Consider the following 21,154-nt stretch of genomic DNA (forward strand, 5'->3'; position numbering starts at 1 on the left):
TTTGTTTGACAGAAAAATACTTAGACAACTTTATTGTGTATCAAAATACTGTCTTACAAACACTTTTAAAGCCTTTTTTTTTATTCAGGACAAGATTCTTTTTTTTTTGCTCTGAAAGATAGACTATGCACAAAGCGAGCTGGAAGGACAAAGGGAGGGGGTGAGTGGCGGCTGACGGGGGTGAGATACAAACACTGAGCAGAAAACAAAGCAACATCTGTTCTTTTCTGTTTTTGGTCATCGTGTTTTCAGGACGTGACGAACCACAACATCATCTCCAGCCCTTCTGTCCGGCACAACTTTAGAAACTTCCCTTTTTAAACCTTTTGATTTCGATGGAAAAAAAAGTTCCATACTCGAAGGTGAACCACCACGAACGCATCACATGTCATGTTGATGTTATTCTGAATCAGAGGCTTTCTGTATTGAGACAACCTAATGAACATGCAGATCACGTGGTGTGCCACATTAAAAACACACAAAAAGCGTTGTTTCCCAGCAGCGGTGTTGAGAGAGCATGTGTGAGACAAACCACGAGTATGCTACTGTGAAATGTGTCTTTCTCCTCCCTGTTCACATACGGTGCCTTATCTTTAACCTTTATTAATTTCCCTATTCTAATCCATATTACGGCTTTAAGAACAGCAGTGCCTAAAACTGGATCACACTAGCAGCAGGTAAAACAACTGGGTTAGTTAAAGAGCATAATGACAAACACATGCTGAAGTGGACTGGACCAGTGCTGAGCACATGTGGATATAAGTAACAGACAAGTATTCATCTGACTTTTATACGGACAGATAAAGATCTTACATCAAAGTGTGTCGTTGAGTGTAAAAGAGCTCTTTTACACAATTGTACATAGAAACCCACAGGTCAGGAAGGCACATTACTTCTGACACTCTTTGGTTCAAGTCCTGTGATTGCTCATATTAAACTGAATCCATTATTTATGTATGTAAGAGTAACTCATCCAGTGTAAACAGTAACCTTCCATTCAAAGCTGGGCTCAGCGGGGCCAAAATCTACTGCTGCTACACTACGCTAAGCTATACTATCACTGTACACTAGTTCAGACCAATCTGCTAATGTCCATGACTGAAAATGTATAAAGCCTAAGGCGCAATTGTCTGGCTTACCATAATAAAAAGGTGCATCTTTTTCCTCCCTAAATTGACTGAATGATGTGATTAGTAGAAGAATAAAACAAGAAATGGAGCGAATGACCAGAAAAAAAAGGAGTATGTGTCCATGCATTCATCTTTGGAAGATTCTGGACTGGGTTACAGTGAGGATGTTGGATTTAAAATATTAGCTTGAGGAAAAAACAGAAATCTGGCTGAGGGTTAACACTGATGTGACAGTTTGTTCTCTAACTGGTTAAATAGTTATAAAATAAGATACAAAAAAGCCAGAAATCTTAATTTGTAACATGGGAGGGACCTGGAGTTGTAAACAATGATCGGTTAGACTCTAGATAGAATTTCAGTTGTATTAAACAGTGGTATAAGTTTCTGATCTTGGAGCTGGGCTTTTAGACAGTAATGTGGTAGGGGCTGCCTGGGATGTGTTCATCTCCCCACTTGACCACGAGGATGTACTCTCCCTTCTCTTTGAGCTGATAGCTGACGTTGTACAAGCGGTTGCCCAAATGTTTCACTAGGATCTCCTCGCAGGGGACCTTGGGACCATCCACACCAACCAGGAGCATGTTACGACCTGTGGACAGAGACAGAACAGATCAGTATCTGTAATACATTACTATTAGCTTACAGCAAAACTTCTATCAGTAGCCCGGGCTATTATTTGCTTAAATCACTGAACTCAACAGGCTTATATTAGAGACACTAGACAGCTATACTGTATGGGACAGGCCTTTAATTCCTTTTCCATAAAACTGTTCCTCGGGAAAGATGGGAAATACAATCCAAGTGTTTATTTGAACCAGTGTGACACTGTACAACATTATATTTGTGCCTCAATTGATAGTAAACTCACTCTTTTAATCATTTAATTTCATTCAAAAACATGTTTTACATGGCTGTGGTGTGCCTAACCCTTCTTCCATTTCTTCCCTACTAAGCTGGAAACTCGCATTCCTACTGATAACAACCAATCAGAATTACTGACTCCAATTTTCAGATGAAAAGGCCTGATCACACCAGAAAGTGGAGTGACTACTAGTTGGGCTAGTTGGTGAACTACTGTAGCTGGTGAGCTAACCGCTAACATGCTAGCCAGTGTGGAACATACATGCTGTTAAGTCACATGAAATCCACAAGCTTCTATCTTGTATCTAATCCACACCTTGGTCCAGGGTCTGTAAATAACGATCGCCTAGTCTCTAACCTTTCATTCTATTCAAAAGTAGTGGAAAGAGAACCCTTAGAGTGTGCTGTCAGGGTCAGCCACTCCACCGAAATTGCACACACTAAAGTTGTAAATGACCTTCTCTTTAATATGGATTCAGATTTCACCTCTGTGCTTCTTTCTGTATCTACATTTCAAATGTTTCTTTCATTAATATCCTAAATGTTGCTGAACATAGAAACACAGGACTTTCCCAGATAATGTAAAGATCCTATAGATTTATGTTAAGGCCACCAGTTTTAATTATTTCAACTTTCTTTTTTTACAATTCGTATATTAAGCATTCTTTTGGTATGGCAGCTGGCTCTTAATACTAGAGTAACCATTCAACCGGCGTTGCCACCGAGATGAAGCCAGTCAGAAGCGCAAATCAGTACAGTGCAGGATTCAAAACGCTTTGTTGTCGCTAGGCTTGTGTCGACAGGCAGATTATATATTTATGATTGTAGGGATCATCGAGGATTGTTTTTTCCTATGCTGATAATAAGACCAAAGCTTTTTCTCTGCACTCCATATGAATGGTTAATGTTGATTCAAAATCTTTAATACAAATTAAATTCTTAAGAAAACAGAGAATAAATTATTGAACAAATGTAACTAAATATACTGCTCCTAATACAAAAAATGCTATTACTGAGGTAATAAAAATATTTTAACAGTAGTAATGTGTTTATTAATCCATAATTAGCTCATAATAATCAAAGTTGGAAAACAATACCTTTATTGCTTACTCTTAGAAATCCAAAACTTACTTAAAATGCACAACTGCACATTTAAATCAAGAGGTAAATGCTTAAAGGTGAAGTGCTAAAATTCCAAAAGCAAATAGTGCACGTTTATTCAGACCCTGACACACACTGGCATGCTGTGACGTCCATCCGTGAACTGATAACTGATTTAAGATGCAGATTAAAATTAGTTTTCTTAACAACACAATCTTTAACTTCTGCCTACTGATGGCGTCGAAAATGATCAAGCTTTAAGCTTGGTGTTTGGATGTTTCTTGACTAACTGCACCTTGGGAGACGTAGTTGACTTCTCCCCTAAAACATGTACACACAGGCTTGTACCTTTGACTTTTTAATCAGAGAACCAGATATTTTTTTAATGCAGTAGTTAATATTTTGGACTCATACTTTAACTGGAAAAGTTTCATGCTGATTCAAGCCAAAGAAGTGCTTTAACTGTGAGTCATACAGCATTGTCTGTGGGAAAATTGAATGAGACTTTTCTTTTGGAACCAGGGGCACCCAGAAATTGCTCTTCCCACTTCACAAATCAAATACATTTAGTGCGTGCTCAGGATTGAGATATTGAAATATTGAAATATTATTCCTACACTTGGAGTGTTTGTCTCAGACATATTTCTTGCTGAGGTGAAAAAGCACAAAAAATGCACTTGTTAACATCACAGTCACACATACCTGCTTTGCTACAGTCAACACTGAAGCTGTTTTTCTGACCAATGAAGCCCTTGTTCAGGCCCAGGCCCTTGGCCACGACCTTGCTTGCATCTGACTGAATGGGAGCACCCCGCTGAGAACAGCTGATGGCACGGGTCACAGGGTCAACCATGACAGAAGAGGTTTCGTGCATACTGTGGCTGGACACAAGCTTGGGACCTGGAAGATGGAGACGAGAGTGCAAGTTAATCTCAGGGACATTTACATTCTGTTTTCAATCTTTTTGCATTTTTTCATTAAAATCCTTACATTCTCCTTGCTAATAAACCAAAGATGTTCCTCACCAGTGATCTTGGCTTTGAAGGGGCTTCCGACGATGTGGTAAGGACCGCCGTATTTGATGGAAATGAGATAGCTGCCAGGAGCCATTGGAGTGTATGTGACCTTATAGCCCTCAGGGCACTCCACACAGTCCATCTTCACCTTGGAGGGCCCGTCGATGGTCACAGCTAAAGCACCAGGGCCTGCGTTGCTTGTGTTAACCACAAACTCACATGCAGTTCCTGAAGGTGAACAAGACAGAACAGGTAGGCTTGAGGTGACTATGGCAACAAAAGGTTTAGCATGAGCAGGAAAGAGACTGTTCAGATGAAATTTAAAGCAATTCTCATTTTTTCTGTTGTTAAGAGGGACAGTGTGTTACCTGTGGTGCCTCCCTCCAGTCCTGCTCCATAGGCTGACACCATCCCAGGGTCTCCAGCCTGGCCCATTTCTCCTACTCGGATCTTAAATGGACTACCAGGGATGTGACTTCCGTTGAACTTTACATCAATTAGATAGAGACCGTTCTCTCTGGGGATGAACCGGACTGCGTACTTATCTAGACAAACAGAAAGAGGGGTAATGATAAGGCACATGAAAACTTGCTATCCTGTGCAGCAACACTATCAAACTCTCCCTGTATGCGACATAATTTCTGGGTGAGCAGCCTGGAGGTGTTTAGATGAGTTTGGATACCATCCCTGTGGTTACCTTGGTCGATCTCAGTGACGCAGCATTCCTCCAGGGCTCCAGATGGGCTGTGCACCTTTGCATCAATTACACCCTTTGCTCCATTCAGGCTGACGGCAAATGATGCCGGCTGGTTCACCTTCAAACCCGACTCCTGCTCGACAACACACACTCACATATTCAACACCGTATAACCGACCAAATAGCTGTCCAACTCCCCCCCCCCCACACTGTACGTGATAATCAGCAAACTGCTACTAAGTACTGTCTACTTAAAGGGATAGTTTGGATTTTTTGAAGTGGGGTTGTATGTGGTAATTATTGATAGAAAGTATATTGCCTACAATAGATGTCAGTTGGCACGCCCCCAGTTTGGAGAAGCAGGCTGGAGTCCGACATGGAGGCTAAGCGACATACTGCCGTGGAGGGGTCAGCAATAAAATGTATTTTAGCCACCAAAAAAGCCCCACCTAAAATAATCAATATTAGTTTAAGTCTATGCTATGTTTAAAATATTTTCACTGCTTTAACTTAATGTCAGACAGTTATTTCCAACTGGTAAATGAAGCTGTTAATCACTCCCTTCAAAGCCAGACTCCATTGAGAAATACAGTCAGATAACACTGCTCAACACAGGAGCTGCTGGTCTACCACTGCCTTGTACAGTTATTTTGTTTGTTTTATTGTGTGACTGACATTTAAAAGGGTTATTTCAGATTTACATAAGTTACGGAATAATACAAGCTAACTAACTGATTGAAGCAGTGGTAGACCAGCAGCTCCCGGATTTTGCGAGCTAAAATGTTTTTGTGTCTGGTGGTTTGACCAGAGTATAGATGACGAACTAAAGTCGGTAATGGCATTCCTATTGGAACGGGCTGTCTGATGGAAAGTTAAAGCAGTGAAAATACTCTCAATATAGCATACACTTTAACTGGTCTGTACTTTTTTAGAGGCTAAAATACTTGATGTTGCTGACCCCTCAGCACTGCATCGCTTAGCCTCTGTGTCAGACTCCAGCTTACTTCTCCAAACTGGGGGTGTGCCAACTGACCATATAACCCCACTTCAAAAAATCTGACCTATCCCTTTAATAGTAGGGATGTCACGAGAACCAATTCTTCTGTACCAAGTCGATGCCAAAATTCTGAAAACAGGACGGCATCCGTTTTTCTCCAGTACCATAGGTACCAGGGATGCAATCCTTCCAGACCTTACGGGGTAGCATATACACCTAGAAATGTTCTATTCTGCATTAAAGGGTTAGAAGAACAGTGAATGGCAGGGATTAACAATAAAAATTAAAACACATTTAAATGATTTTAATAAAGGAGGCTGTGTCTAAGTACATGGTATTTATTGATTTATTTTCCCCATGATATTGGTGTCGACTACTTGATTACTGGTATCGTGACATGCCTACTTGATATCACTATGATCACCCCTGTATCATATTCAGATTACTTATGCTACTGTGCACCTTACCTGGAGGTCGCTAACAAGGCTAAAGAGGAGGGCTGAGCAGTGAAAAGGCAGAGAGAGAAGGTGTTTGTGGAAGTTAAACAGAAACTGAAGAAAACAGAGAAAGAATAAGTGATTTTTTTTGTGAAAACATTTATCTGTGAGTATATTTGTAAGTTTATGTGTATGTTTATGTGTATGTGCGAGCACATCTGTGCTAGAATGAGGGAGGGCCAGCAAGCAGGTGAAGACACATTGATATATGAAAGTGAAAGTGTTGTACATAGATGATGACGAAAAGTTATGCACAATAAAAATAGAAATACTCATAGTAATTCAACATGAGGTATTATTATAGATAATAAATTGTAATTATTATAATAATTAGTATAATTTTGACTAGTGCATCATGCATTTACTTAGTGTCTCATAATTTTGACTTACCATGAGATTTTTTTATTTTTATCCTGCAATACTAAATTCACATTTATTTACCAGTATTTATTTTTTTCTGCCAAAAGGGGGCCTCCACAGTTTTTTGTATGTATTTGTGCATTAGTGAGAACAGAGAACAGAGAGGAAAAATAGCCATGTCAGACCTCTTTAACCCTTTAGCGCCTCGTATCAATTTTAGAGGTGGGAGGCTGTTGGCAGCCTTTAGAATGAGGCACGAGAAACACACACAGTCCTCTAGTATCCCAGAAGCCCTTACACTGCCTAACAATGCAGCAGCAGCAGCTGATCTTAAGCCTGCACAACTCAACGTTCATCTCATGCAACTAAGATGCCTATGGAATCAGTACTCTGCTATACACCTAACTCTACACAAGCTATCACATTTCACTTGTTAAATAAGACAATGTGATCTGCCTTCATTACCAACTCCACTCTATCAAAGTCCCTACAAGCGGAAAATATTTGTCTATTGTTTAAAACCACATTAACTAAACTGTCTCTAGTACTTGTCACTGCAGTGTACAAATGTTCACGATATTCTGTCCACACGCAGACTCCTTCAATCTAATATCAATCTAATAAAAGTATGGTCTGCTGCTGCTGCACTGTAGGCAGTGTACTGAGGCCTGGCGTGTGTGCACACGGATGTGTGTGTGTCTCAGAGCCTCACCTGAAGACTGGCAACAGTAAGGCGACGGGCATCGTCTGACGGCGAGGCCACAGGGACGATGAAGGGGCTGTCAGGGATATGCTCGTCGTTGAAACGGATCGACACCTCGTAGTCTCCTACAGGATGGATTTCAAGTCAGAAAGTCACTAGAATGGTCACACAAATCCAGAAACAGTGACAGGCGTCCACAGCATAGATTATAGATTCCATTTCTTTCACAGAAACATTTATGCCAAAAATAAGAGTAAAAGAGTGTAAACAAAACAAAAACAGCACTAAAGAAGATAAGTTTACTTGATGTTTTTTTGCAGAACATGCTTAATCCTCATCCATGCATAAACCCGTCCCTGTCTCTTGTCTCACCAGGCTCCTGCACGATGTAGGACACTCCACTGGAGCCGTCCTTGCGGTCCTCGAAGGAAATTTCAGCCTTGCTCGGCCCCTCCACAGCAATACTGAGACCTCCTGCACCAGCCTCCCTCGTCCAGATACTGAACTCGGCTACACACAACACAGGGGCCAAAACAAAGTCAGGTACGTGTATTGCAGCACACACACAAACTAATGATTCATCCACCATACCAACCTGGCACTCCAGCTTCTGCTCTCTCCAGGCCCGGCCCTCCAGCACGAACCTTATGAGCCCCGCCCTCTCCCAGGGGGCCGACGGTAAACTGGAACGGGCTGCCAGGCACATGCACGCCGTTGTATTTCACATTCACGGTGTGCACACCTGTCTCAGTGGGGACAAAACGAATGCAGTAGGTGTTGTTCTCTCCCTCCATAATGTCAGCCTTGTGAATCTTGCCGGATGGGCTGATCACCTGAGCGGTCATGTCTGCTATGCTGATCTCTGAAGAGGAAGGCAGTCACATGTTTGAATAATTGAAAGAAAAAAAAAAAAGACATGAAGTGAGACTTTGTAACTTAGAACTTTTGTATGACAATGGAACATAAATTACATAGTTAGCTGACATCAGCTAAAGTCAGTCACCAGTCTGTTGCTGTGTCGCTTGTAGTGTGAACATAGCATTACACATCTAACAAGGCAACCAACTGTGTCATAATGTGGAGTTTGATTCCTTCCTCCTGTGACCACAGAGAGCTGCATTATGATGTCATTATTACCTGGGATCTTGAGGCTGAGGTCACACTGGCTGCCTACATTGGCGACTGACGCTGCTCTCCTCTTCCTGGTGATGCTCTCCTTCATCCTGCCCTCCCCTGTTACCTTCACTGTGAATGCACTCCCTACACACACACACACGCGCACACACAATGATTTATTCAGTTTAGTAATCGAGAACAACACTGCTCTGCTCTGTAGTCCCTGAATGTTTTAAGATAAGCACCTGGCACATGTTGGTCAGCAAACTTGATGTTGATGATGTAATTCCCTGGTTCAGTGGGGCAGTAGGTGACCTTACAGGTGCCGTCGTCCTGGTCCTCAGTATTGATGTCCACTTTACTGGGCCCCTCAATGGACAGGCTAAGGCCGCCATAGCCTGTATGAAAGAAAGATGAAAGACGGGTAATAAATAAAATCTGGATGACTGAAAATGTAACAAACCATAACACGTAGAATTATCTTCTTATCATGCACATACCTGCATCACGGGTGTCGATGATGAACTCAGCAGGCTCAAAGGTCCTGGCCTCACTCAGGCCCTGTCCACTTACACGCACACGGCTGGCATCACCAATCTCTGATTGGCTGATCATAACAGCAATAGGGCTGTTAGGAATATGGTGACCGTTCTTCTTGATGTTCACAAGGTGCTCTCCCGTCTCCTTAGGCACAAATGAGATGCCTGTGACAGATGCATGCATAAAAACAGCAGAGATGGGTTAAAACAGGGATTAAGAAGATGACATCAGCTAAGACTTGTCTTTCCAGTTGTTTTCTCCTCGCCTACACACTCACCAACATGTCCATTCCGCAGCATCTTCAGAAGGCAGGGTTCCTCACGGCCTGAGGGCGTGGTCAGTGAGGCGGTCAGCTGGCTGAGGTCAAGCTCTCCGATGTCCAGTGGGATGTCTGCGGTTGAGCCTACCTTCAGATGGGACATCCTCATGGAGTCATCACCTGAGGACACAGCAGTGACAGGCTAACTCAGAGGAGAGAGGACAGTAAAGGGCAGAGGTTCCAAAACTTTTTCTGTCATGCCCCAGGATGCTCAACTTCACCGAATTTTTATTGTCTGGTAATAATATTTGGAAAACCATAAGAGAAACTTAAGCCTAACTGTGTTTTTATGCACAAATGACACGGCCCTGACAAATGACACAGAGGGATTGTTTAAGCCCCCAGGAACAGCGCTGGGCTTTGAACCCAATTTGACATAGTGGCCAAACCATGGGATTACAAGTTCCCTGTCCGTCCCATGATACCATTAGGCCCAAAATACTTAATATCTAGATAGATATCTATAAATCAGTGGATACATTTTTTTAGAGCGTTAGTTTCGGAAGTCTCTAGTGCGCTTGCTCTATGGGCCCATTGATATGGAAATCTAGGTAATTTCATACAGCTGAAATCAAGCTTTTTTGGCTTCATAATAAATAATCACCAGTAAATAATAGTTACCTAGATGTAACTCCAGTTCTATGAGCATGTGAGTAGCCCTCGAACAGGCTTCACTATTGGCTTTTGTCATTAGCAAATAGTGTAAGCTATTAGGGAGCAGAGCATATACAATATAAAATGTGACTACCACGACTGAGTGAAAGCAAATATGAACACAGCTAGAACAGTCTGGTAAGTTTAGAATATTTTAAACCAGAAATAGATAATACTTAAAATATCCAAAATCTCAGACAATATCTACGTTGTGTCCGAAATCACATACTATGCACTACATGCCCAATATGATGGGATCACATTTCACTGGAGTTTTATCTTGTAAATTGCGTGCAACAAATAAATGATGGCATGATTGACTGTTGGATTGGTTGATTGATTTTCAGATGCAGCCTTCGTGTCATATCCTGACATCAGCATAGTATTGCTATATTGCCCAGCCCTAATTTGTCATTTTGCTCTCTAATTAAATCTTGCTAAGCAGAATCTTGACAGGTTAGCATCACAGCGCTATTGTTTGCTCCTACATGAATCAGATTCATAAACCTTTATCACGTCTAGAGAAGCATGACCACCAGCTTCAAAACCATTGGGATAGGCAGTTCTTTTTCTGTGTTTCCATAAGACCAAACATTCGTTCATTTAATTTTGAGTTGCTACAAAAGGATCCAGTCAATGTGAAAATGTTAGTCGTGATGGCATTCAAATTTCCAGCTACTAATTAAAGATTTGAGATTAAATGATATTACCAGTAATCCTAGCAGAGAAGGGGCTGCCAGGGATGTGCTTGTCATTGTATTTGACCAGGATGCTGTAGTCTCCAGGCAGGACGGGCAGGTATGACACGGTGCAGGTCCCATCCTGGTTGTCAACACAGCTGATGTCAGCCTTGGATGGACCTTCGATGGCCAGAGACAGACCCCCTACAAGGACATGCAATGAACAGACGGGGTTTTGTGTGTCTACGCTTGACCGTTTATCACTAATTTTAGCCCTTTGTCTTTCTTGTCTCTTCTGCTTTCTTTCTCTGCGGTATGTTGTGCTGTTAAAAGTTTGAACATGCTGCTAAGTGTGGTTTTGTAGAAAAGTTAAAAGGGACAGTTCACCCCTAATTCAAAAATACACATTTTTCCTCCTACCTGTAGTGCTTTTTTTTTTTTAATCAGTCTAGATCTCTAGTCTAGTCTGTTTTGTTGTGAGTTGCTGAGTGTTGGAGATGAAAGCTGTAGAGATGTCTGCCCTCTCTCCAATATAATGGAACTAGATGGCACTCAGCTTGTGATGCTCAGAGTGCCAAAGAAACTCAACAGCATTGTGTCTTTCCACAGATTATAACCCAGTTACTCAAGATTATCCACAGACCTCGTTGTGAGTAGCTTCATGTAGGACCTATGTTCTCTCTACCGAACTACATCTGCCAACTGTATCCTTGCGCAGAGGGAAGCGTGCGTCTCCTGCTAGCTCACCTAGCACCACTGAGCTAGCCAACATTACAGTACAGCTGGGGAAGATGCCATTAATGTTTACATCTCAGCCTATTGCTAGCATAAGCATCTTGTCCATGAGTAAATGTATGCTTCCTTCTGAGCTACAATATGGTTGGTGGGGTGTAGTTCGATAGAAAGAAAACCGTTCCAATATGAAACTCCTCACAACAAGGTCTGTGGATTATCTTCAGTAACCGGGTCATGATTTCTGGAAAGAGACATTGCTATTCAGTAAAATACATGTTTTTGGTGATTTGAGCACCACAAGCTGAATGCCATCTGGATCCATTACATTGGAGAGAAGGCAGACATCTCTACAGCTGATATCTTCAACAATCTGCAATTCACACCGAAACAATCTAACTCTATAAAAAGCACTACAGGTGAGAAGAAAAATATGCATTTTTGATTTTGGGGTGAACTGTACCTTTAAGCACTGTGTAAAATGAATAACAGTTATTGGTACAGTCATGAATGCTACATTTCTACATAAGCTGCTGATACGGTCAGATGTATACTGTCATATTACTGCTACGTACCCTCTCCAGCATCTTTAGTGTTAACCGTGAAGACAGCAGGCTTGTTGACAGTCCCATGGATGAGGCCAGGCCCATAGGCACTGACATTCCCACTGTTCATGTAGTCCACATAGAACTGTAAGGGACTTCCTGTGAATGACAACAGAGAAGAAGATGATTTTCTCATTCACCTCCAAGGTTACAAATTTCTGTTGTATATTTGCAAAAACTTTTGAGGGGAGTTGTACCAGGGATGTGGATGCCGTCATATTTGATGTCCATCTCATGCAGACCAGCTTCAGTGGGAGCATACTTGACAGTAACAGTGCCATCCTTGTTGTCTGTGATATCAGGCTTGGCCACCTTGCCCGATGGCATCCGGACTTCACCTGAAACAGAGGACAGAAACATACTTTACAGTGAGATGCACACAACACAGACATGATCACTAAAGGTTGGGGTTTAATCTGTCTGGGCTCATTATAGGTTTGTTTATGTTACCTGTGATCTCTCCCTTCTGGATGGTGAATGGGATGACCAGGTCAAACGGTCTCAGCCCTGCCACATCCAAACCATTCATTCCCATTGGTCTGTCTGTTGCCTGGGAGATAGAGGGCAAAGGTCAGATACACTGTCTTTGAATGATGGGCGTGGTTACAGTAACAGTATGCGTCACAGATGCAATCAACACAGTGCAGGACAGAGGGGTAAAAGTTTCCAAACACCAACAAACAGAATGGGATGAGACAATCACGAGATGAAATGATTGGCAATGGTGATCATGGTCAGGACGATGACACCGATACAAACTGCGAGAGGAGAGAGAATGAGATGAGGACAAAAACACTGGTAGGATGACAAAGCACAGTTAGCCATTTTGTAAAATGTGGAGCAGCCACATTAATAATTCCCAAAATGGCTTTTGTCTCCGAAGCAAGTTGACATGGAGCACTGCTGAACAGATGGGCTGCACAATGATTTATGGAAAATATTTAATATCCTGAACCAAGGGAAGTATTTGCTATGTTGCTCAATAAAAATTGCGTGCACATGTTGTGCAACTGCAACACTGACAAGAATATTAATGTGCCTTTTTGACATTGTGCAGCTCTGTTGCACTGTCCATGTGTTTAAGGAATCCTGTTTATGAGATGAAATGAGAGAATAAGTCCCCTCAGAGATGAAACACCTGCGATGAGAGGCAGCAGACACTGATGCAGGCTGATGAAAGGAGGCCATGACTGATGATTTGGATGAGAGATAGGAAGAATAGAAGAACAAAAAATTGAGTTGAGAGGGATGAAAGAAGCTGGAGACAGAGGTTTTAGGTACCCAGGGCTGTTGTGCGTAGTACTGGGGCATTTGGCTCTGCTGCATGAGCTGGTCTGTTGGAGCTCCTTCCAGTGCCTGAGGGGTGGGAGGTGGTGGGGGGTAGGTAGGGGTTGTGTAGGGGATGGAGAGGGTAAAAAAGATAGACAGGATTGGAGGGGAATAAAACAGTAGTCACAGTGATTTAGAAAATCTCTGGCGCAACCGGGACCCAGTCACGAAGCTTCTGTAGGGAGAACCAGTCACGTCAAGAAGCTTTGGTCCATGCAGTATCCCTCACGCACACTTTTGCACTAAACACAAATATGAGATTGTTTGTTACCAGCCGGCCGCCATGTTTTTGAGCTAGCTGGCCAGTGCATTCTGGTAGTAGTAGGTTTTCTACCCCTTGAGCAAAAGCAAATGCCACAGCCCTTTCTCAGTTTTATCTGATCATATAGCACCTATTGCAAAAGTATTTGTGTCCCTCTACTGCGCAGACTACCTAGTTTTGTGAAAAGACCATCTTTCCAACAGTGAAATACTTCTTTGAAGGTCTAATGTCTAGGAGTTAGTGGCATCTAGCCATGAGGTTGCAGACTGCAACCAACTAAAACTTCTCCCATGTATCGAGTGTGTAGGACAGTGCCAGTGTTTGGTTTGTCTGTCAAGGGTTACTGTAGAAACAACATGGCGGACTAATGTAAGAGGACCTGTTCTGAATGTTGATATAAAAAGCTAATTTTAAGGTAATAAAAACACATTGATTATTAGTTTTAGGTCATTATAAACTAATGAAAGCATAGTTATTATTTATAAAACATTTCTGCAGATAGGTGCTCCTAAGCCCTACACACTGACTTGACCTTTAAGTCAATATTGTTAGAAATGTAATTTCTTAGCAACATCTCGGCTTTTACTGTAGTTTTCTATAATAACTATTATAACTAGTTAGGATTAGACAATAAGAAACACTGTGCCTCCGTTTTTTATACATTTATCAAAAGGCTTTGATACAGTAGATCATGTGTGTAAAAGTAGGAAATCTGAATTCCTCCAGGTTACTAGTGGTGTGCCACAGGGATCTATTCTGGGCCCTATTCTGGGCCCTGTTCTGTACAACAGAGCTGTAAACTTAAGACCTGAACTTGATTAAGATTCGAGTTGTGGAAGTCAGGATTTGCAACTCATCTGCTGAGACTTGACTTAACTTGACAAAGAGGGAAATAAGCTGAGCAAACTTGATTTGTTAGCCCATAAATACTGACAAATGCTGTTTTATCTTTTGGATCACTGCAAATAATATGTAGCATAACAGGGATGGTTACAATGTGTACATATAATATGCAACACACTTGCAGTTGCAGCTGCAGGCAACAGAGTAAAATGGAGAAAAAAAATCTAAATTCACATAAGACTAATTAGCCATTTATCATACAATGAATCAGGCTAAAGGCTGTAAGTAGCTAAGTGGTTCCACCTTCATATCCAACTTGATTTTATCAGTTTTTCTGTTTTATTTATTGACTCTATTCTGCTTGTTGTTATTTTGTTGTCCCCCTAACTGTCAAAAGGCAAATGCGGTAAAAGAGCACGTATGAATAAAAGTTAAAATGCACATCACTCACCGTGACTTGGAAAGGGCTGTTAGGGATGTGCTCGCCTCCAAAACGGACGCAGATGACATACTCGCCAGGCTGCGGTGCTGTGTAGAAGATGTCGAATGTGCCGTCCTCGTTTTCGACAACGTCCACATCGAGCTCCGCCCCCTCAGGCGTACACACACTGCATGTCACCTTGCCTTTCCCAGCAGCCTTGGCGTCCACTGTGATGACGGTCTGTTCGCCAATCTGGATAGTTGGACCAACGCCAGCGCCTTAAAGATTGAGAAGAAAGGGTCGGGTGTAAGATGTTGACTGTTATAATTTTTTATCTTATAGAGACACAAACAGACACACACTTACTTTCGCACACACAACATTCGGCATGCACATTCCACGATCATGAGACCAGGATAAAGTTGGATGAGATCTAGTCATGTTATTTCCATCTACTGTATGTTGTTACCAATGACTCATGTTATTATCATACAGTTTCCCATGTAGAACTAAAAGCTAGATAAGCCATTCCACCATGCCATCCTACCTACTCTGTTAGTCCATTAGTCTGTCCAATAAAACATGAGAGAAGGAAACAAACGGTTATGACAGAGGAAGTGGAAAATGAGATGGGAGGAAGAAAAGGTATGGGAGAGAGAGAAGAAGTCGAAAAAGCCAGAGAGAGACAATGGGACATCATGTTGAAAGCTGGTGCCACTATCCTCCATGCTAAAGGTAAAGAAAGAAAAGGTAGAGCAGTTCCTCTACATGACAGAGTCGTTCAGTAGGCTTACCTAAACCGTGACCGCCGATTGAGACTGATAATAGGAACGGTGAGAAGCAGGGGAGCGAGAAAAACAAAGTGACAAAGTCAGGTGGGGGTGGGGGTGGTGGGAGGCAATAACTGTGCTCCAAACACTTGGATGAAAACAAACGGTGATGGTGGAGTGTGAAGCGGGGAGGATGTGTGTGTGTGTGTGTGTGTGTGTGTGTGTGTATGTGTGTGTGTGCAGCAGGGACCTGAGTGAAGGGCGAGTGTACTTGAGGAGCACAGCGTGAGGAACACAACATAACAATGCATGAGAAATGAGACTTAAGCAGCAGGTACACAGAGAAATGAAATCTTAAATGACTAAGCCAATGCGTTTCACAAGTGACTGATCCTCTTTCGCACTGTCACAGATGTGAGTTTTCTTTTTTGATACCACTCTCATGTCTGACGCTAAATGTAAAGCTAGAGCCAGCAGCCACTTAGCTTAGTATAACAACTGGAAGTGGGAACACTGAAACAGCTAGGGTAACTAGATCCACCTATCCTCTTGTTTGTTTAATCTGGACAAAAAACAAAGTTTAAAAACAACAACTTTGTGGCTATGATAAATGGCATCATTGTGGCAATTCTTAAAGAAAATGTGCTTTCCGGTGGGTTTACAAGGCATGTTGTTAAAAATCAGCAGTAAAATATATACAAAATACAACTATTTAAATGTGTATGCCAAAATAAAAAACACAAGTACCTCCCCAGTGCTTAAAAAAATATGCCTTCCCTTTTCACACCACCCACTCCTTCCTCATAAATAAAGAACAGTCCCTTAGCTAAATGTCTAAATTTCAACAGCAGTACCTAGGCAGGCTATTCCACTAAAAGTATGTTGTCAGATGCTACAATTGACCAAACCACAACGTCCAGAGCTTACAAATTAAGCCAATGGCAAAGTGCCACAAACTGCAGTTCCTCTGATGGCAACATGAGGCTGGCTCCAAAAATGAGTCAATCATAGACCCCCATGTTAAAATTCCCAACTTTATAGCAGAAATAAACATGTTTACAGCTTGGTCCAAAAACAGATTTGGCCTCTACACTCATTTTTCCTGTTCGTGACAACCAACTGCTCGTGAATTTTTGTATAACTAACCCGTTGTGCTAAGCTAAACTTTCCATCTCTTGGCTCCAGCTTCATATTTAATGGACATGACAGTGGTAACAATCATCACACTCTTTGCAAGAGAGTAAATGAATTTCCTAATATGTCAAACTGTGGATGAAAAATAAATTAAACACTGTGTAGTTTAACTTCCTGTTTTGTTAATTAAATTTTTTGTTAATGATGGATAACCAGCAGCTCATTTGTGTTTTACATTACAAAATAGGAACAATTGTTGGAGCTGTCCTTAATGCTACTGCTGCTGTTCAACTTATTTTACAGTAAACATGATCCTCATGCAACAACATTAAGATGTGTGGGGAAATTCTGACCTGCCTGGGTGTGTTGTATACAACAGTAAAACTCATTATGATGCAGAAGAGAAATTGTCCAACAATACGAGTTTCAATTATATAAAAGTCAGAATACTGTACCTCTCCAAGGTAAAAACTAAATGTATGAGTAGGTTTTGTTCTAAGTTTTATTTTTCAATCATTTGAAAACAAATGTGGTCAAACAGCGGTCTAACCGTCATGTACATACCTGTGACAGTGCACTTGCTGGCGTCTCCAGTGGGCAGGGCCCTGATACGGTAGGGTGAGTATGGGATCTCATCCCCTCCGTACTTGATGAGGATGGTGTATCTGCCAGTCATGTCCGGCACATAGGACACCAGATAGGTTCCGTCATGGTTGTCACGGATGTTGGCCTTCTTAGGCTTGCCCTCTGGGTCCTGCAGGTGTGAAAACAACCAAAGTTTAAGAACAATCGTCAAAAATAGTATTTTTTACTTTATTTTTTATTTTATTTGCATCATATATGAGCACTCACAGTGATCTGCACTGCCAGCAGTCCCTCGCCTGCATCTTTGGCATCAATGGTAAACTCGACAGGCAGAGAGGCGGGCACCCCTGTGGTATTGAGGCCGGGTCCGCTCGCACGCACCTTGCTGGCGTCGTGTGTGGGGAGCACCTTCACCTTATAGGGACTGAAAAGGGAGACAGGAGAGGGTGCATAAGCACACACAGACACCAAATAGAAACAAATTCTCGGGAGTTAAAAAAAAGTGTACTGTCAGGGCTCAACAATAAGGACTGCCTGATTGCCCGGGGGAAGTAAAACTCAAGGTCGGGCATGTAAACTAACAACTCACTTGCCCGATCGGGCAAGTTGCTAAAAATAGTAAAAGTTAATAACTAATTGATAAAATAAATGTATGTTAAAACGTGCTCTTCGGCTCTGATGCAGTGGTTTCTCTGCCTGAAGTCACAGGCACACGTAACAATGTCCTGCCCACAGCCCCCATTGATATTATTTTGCGTGACGGACGCTTCATATGATAACATAACAATATACTATTTATGGTGTTATGTCATCGTGTCATTTCTGTCTCTACATGGTCACACGTTAACAATTCTCCTCTGCTCTCTGTATCGTACACGGTGGAGTTCCACCACACACACACACAGGTGAGCACGCTAAAGCGGCTCGGGTGCATTTTCCTGACCAAACCTGACCCCGAGCCCGGTGCAGTTTGTCAGCTGACAAAGTTATTGTTATGGACACTGTGTAAATAACCATCAACAGACTGCTGTTACGCACAGACAACTCATGCTGAGCTTGCGTTGCGTTCAGGCGTTGTCATGTAAATAACAACTTCTAGCACTTAAATAGGTCATAGCACAAAACAGCAGCATGTCAAGTGACTTTTTACTTTTATTATATTCAATACAATTGTATGTTCCTAAATCTTGAGACACCTCATATGTAAGCTAGACAGACATTTCACCTGCTCATACTGTACACACATGTACTGTATGTACTTAGTCCTAAAGAACCCTTCTGGTGCCAGTAGATACATAGAAACATCCCAGCAGGCTGCTTTGCAAGCATACAAAAAAGTTTCACGCATGTGAAAATTATTTTTTATGCGTGTGCTTCACCTCCGCTGCTACAACTCCATAGGGGAAATACTGTTGTGTGCGTTTTGTGCAACAGGTGGATGTGGTAGTCTACTGGTAGAGTAGAGAGAGAGCTAAGTAGCGTTGAAGTAGAGTAGAGCAGGGCAGAGAGATGGAAGCAAAATATATTAAACCCAGTGTTAATACAGCAGAACTGGAGAGAGGGGTGAAAAATAAATAGAGGTGGGCATGGCTCAAGTTGGGCGCAAAATTATAGACGGAGAATGATTGACAAATTTTTCACTTTAAGCCCTGACACTGTCATATTTGTGTAGGAATTAAGCTACAATACATGACATATGTTGTTTTAATTAATAAATACAGTGTGAATAAAGATTACATAACATAAAAATAACTGCAGTCTTTGTTATTTGATAGCCGCTTAAATTAAACAATTTTTATTGGGCAAGTAAAAACTGATTTCGGGCAAGTAGATCTCTGACCAACTTGCCCAACTGGGCAAGTGAAAAAAAACCTTAGCGTTGAACTCTGACTGTACATATAATCTGTACATGTTAAAGTGCTTTTGTGTGTTACCTGCGTGGGATCTCCTCGTCCGCATACAATACATTAATAGAATAGGGTCCCTCTCTGGTGGGAACATAGTTGACTGTGTGAGTCTGATCACCGTTATCCACCACTTCCACAGGCTCCACCACACCTACACACATATAGAAAGAAATAGAAAGGAGTTAAACTCTGAGTTAAGTTGAAACAGTGTTCTCCGTGTGTCTTCCAACAGCATGCAGATGAATCACGTGAATCTAAGCTCAAAGATAGTTAACGGAATGGAAAAGAAAAGGACTTGAGCACACTGATTGATTTTCAGCCTTTAACTGTGCAAAAAACCTAAAGTTTTAACACCAGTGATCATCAGACACAGTAGTATTTAAAGCACAGTTAAAGGCTCAAAATGAATCATGTGTGCTCCAGTCCCTTCCTTTTCTTTAAAAATGTATTAAAAGGGTTTAAAAACATAAGATTTATTTTTTGTGTGTGACATCACAAAATACACGCTTTAATTGTGAATAGCGATACACAGAAACAGTAGGACACACACTTACCTTTGGGTCCTTGTACGCGGACCTGCAGTGGGGCCACTCCAGCTTTGGAGGCGTCCACTGTGAATGCCTGAGGAATGTTGGCTCTGACATTGTTACCCAGGCCTGGACCCTGGCACTTCACCTTGGTGCTGTCTACTGTGTCACTGACTGGCACAGAGAACGGACTACCTGCACAGACAAACATCTCAGAAAAGTTAGAAAAAAGATTCTAACATCCTCCAGCATTTTAGCAAGCTGAGATGGTGAACTGTGAAAACATTATCATACTAAAAACCCTCATCTTTTTCCCTTTCATGTTTCTAGTTCTCTCATTGTGCCTAAGAGTCATAAATACTTGCCGCAACTTGGCTACAGTGGTGCCCCTAGTAATTTTTCATAGGGGTCACTAGATGAGGCCACTGAAAATCTTGGGGCGATAGACCAAACCAAAAGCCATGACTGAATTTTAGGAATTTGCTTAAATAAGTTGAAAATGAAAATGTCTTTTGATACTGATAAGTTTTTCAAGCTGTAACAATTCACTACCTTTGATAGGCTGTCCTCCGTAGGTGATGTTGAGGTTGTACGTGCCAGGCTCGTATGGGATGTACTCCACACTGCAGCTGCCATCCTTGTTATCAGTGCAGGACATTTTGGCTTCGGATGGACCCTCCATTGCCAGGCCAAGACCACCAGTACCTGCTCCTCTGCAGAAGGAAGAAGACGACGATGGGCATTAAAAATACAAGCAGGAAACACTTAATGACTGAATGAATGAATGCGTTTTCCACCATTTTTACTTTTTACTCCTCACTTACCGGGTTTCCACTGTGAACTTGTTGGGTTTGTTGGTGATGCCACCTTTCAGGCCAGGGCCGTGCACACGAACACGAGCTGGATCACAGCCTTCAGTGACAGCAACACGGAATGGACTCTTGGGCACTGGAGAGCCATCATAACAAACCTCCACACTATGTGGGCCTGAGGCAAACACACAATACCAGGTCAAACTCATGTACCGGAGAATAAAATAAAATTTAATAAAATTAATAAAATTAAACCTACAAATTCTGCACACACTGTTCTGTTTGAACTCACCCTCCTCATAGGGAGTGTACTCTACGTTGTAGGTTCCATCTCCAAGGTCGGTGATCAGGGCATCTGTACGGCTGCCAGACGGGTTGCTGATGAGGGTTTTGATGTGGTCACCTCCGCTCTGTGTGAGAGCACGAGCATCCACAGTGAAGTCTGTGGTCGCCTCACGGAAAACGCCTAAAAGCAACAGGAAACATACAGTGTGTTGGTGAAATGCTTGCAAGCTTGTACAGGCTTTGATTACATTCAGGGATGCACCAATTTGAT

General features: G+C 42.0%; 1 protein-coding gene across 3 annotated transcripts in view; it reads right to left on the reverse strand.

Annotated features, from left to right (window-relative positions):
* Window positions 1-21,154, reverse strand: part of flna (filamin A, alpha (actin binding protein 280)) — a 68,746-nt gene continuing 47,592 nt past the window's right edge. Inside the window, exons 24-49 of one of the 3 annotated variants that reach the window (XM_033629020.2) lie at window positions 20,891-21,064; window positions 20,611-20,773; window positions 20,339-20,499; window positions 19,814-19,981; window positions 19,287-19,410; window positions 17,620-17,776; window positions 17,332-17,521; window positions 15,658-15,681; window positions 14,894-15,141; window positions 13,290-13,364; window positions 12,459-12,558; window positions 12,206-12,346; window positions 11,979-12,107; window positions 10,702-10,875; window positions 9,296-9,457; window positions 8,979-9,182; window positions 8,724-8,876; window positions 8,500-8,622; window positions 7,958-8,224; window positions 7,735-7,872; window positions 7,372-7,487; window positions 4,806-4,938; window positions 4,477-4,653; window positions 4,118-4,336; window positions 3,795-3,992; window positions 1-1,719 (exon numbers count right to left, since the gene is read on the reverse strand). In XM_033629020.2, coding sequence (XP_033484911.1) covers window positions 1,535-1,719; window positions 3,795-3,992; window positions 4,118-4,336; window positions 4,477-4,653; window positions 4,806-4,938; window positions 7,372-7,487; window positions 7,735-7,872; window positions 7,958-8,224; window positions 8,500-8,622; window positions 8,724-8,876; window positions 8,979-9,182; window positions 9,296-9,457; window positions 10,702-10,875; window positions 11,979-12,107; window positions 12,206-12,346; window positions 12,459-12,558; window positions 13,290-13,364; window positions 14,894-15,141; window positions 15,658-15,681; window positions 17,332-17,521; window positions 17,620-17,776; window positions 19,287-19,410; window positions 19,814-19,981; window positions 20,339-20,499; window positions 20,611-20,773; window positions 20,891-21,064 — 4,103 coding nt within the window. In that variant the 3' untranslated portion in view covers window positions 1-1,534. The remainder of the gene's footprint in view (window positions 1,720-3,794; window positions 3,993-4,117; window positions 4,337-4,476; window positions 4,654-4,805; window positions 4,939-7,371; window positions 7,488-7,734; window positions 7,873-7,957; window positions 8,225-8,499; window positions 8,623-8,723; window positions 8,877-8,978; window positions 9,183-9,295; window positions 9,458-10,701; window positions 10,876-11,978; window positions 12,108-12,205; window positions 12,347-12,458; window positions 12,559-13,289; window positions 13,365-14,893; window positions 15,142-15,657; window positions 15,682-17,331; window positions 17,522-17,619; window positions 17,777-19,286; window positions 19,411-19,813; window positions 19,982-20,338; window positions 20,500-20,610; window positions 20,774-20,890; window positions 21,065-21,154) is intronic. The other 2 variants (XM_078170311.1, XM_078170312.1) reach the window with 2 other exon arrangements.

The sequence above is a fragment of the Epinephelus lanceolatus genome, chromosome 8 (genome assembly GCF_041903045.1).
Source record: "Epinephelus lanceolatus isolate andai-2023 chromosome 8, ASM4190304v1, whole genome shotgun sequence".
NCBI classification, from domain to species: Eukaryota; Metazoa; Chordata; class Actinopteri; order Perciformes; family Serranidae; genus Epinephelus; species Epinephelus lanceolatus.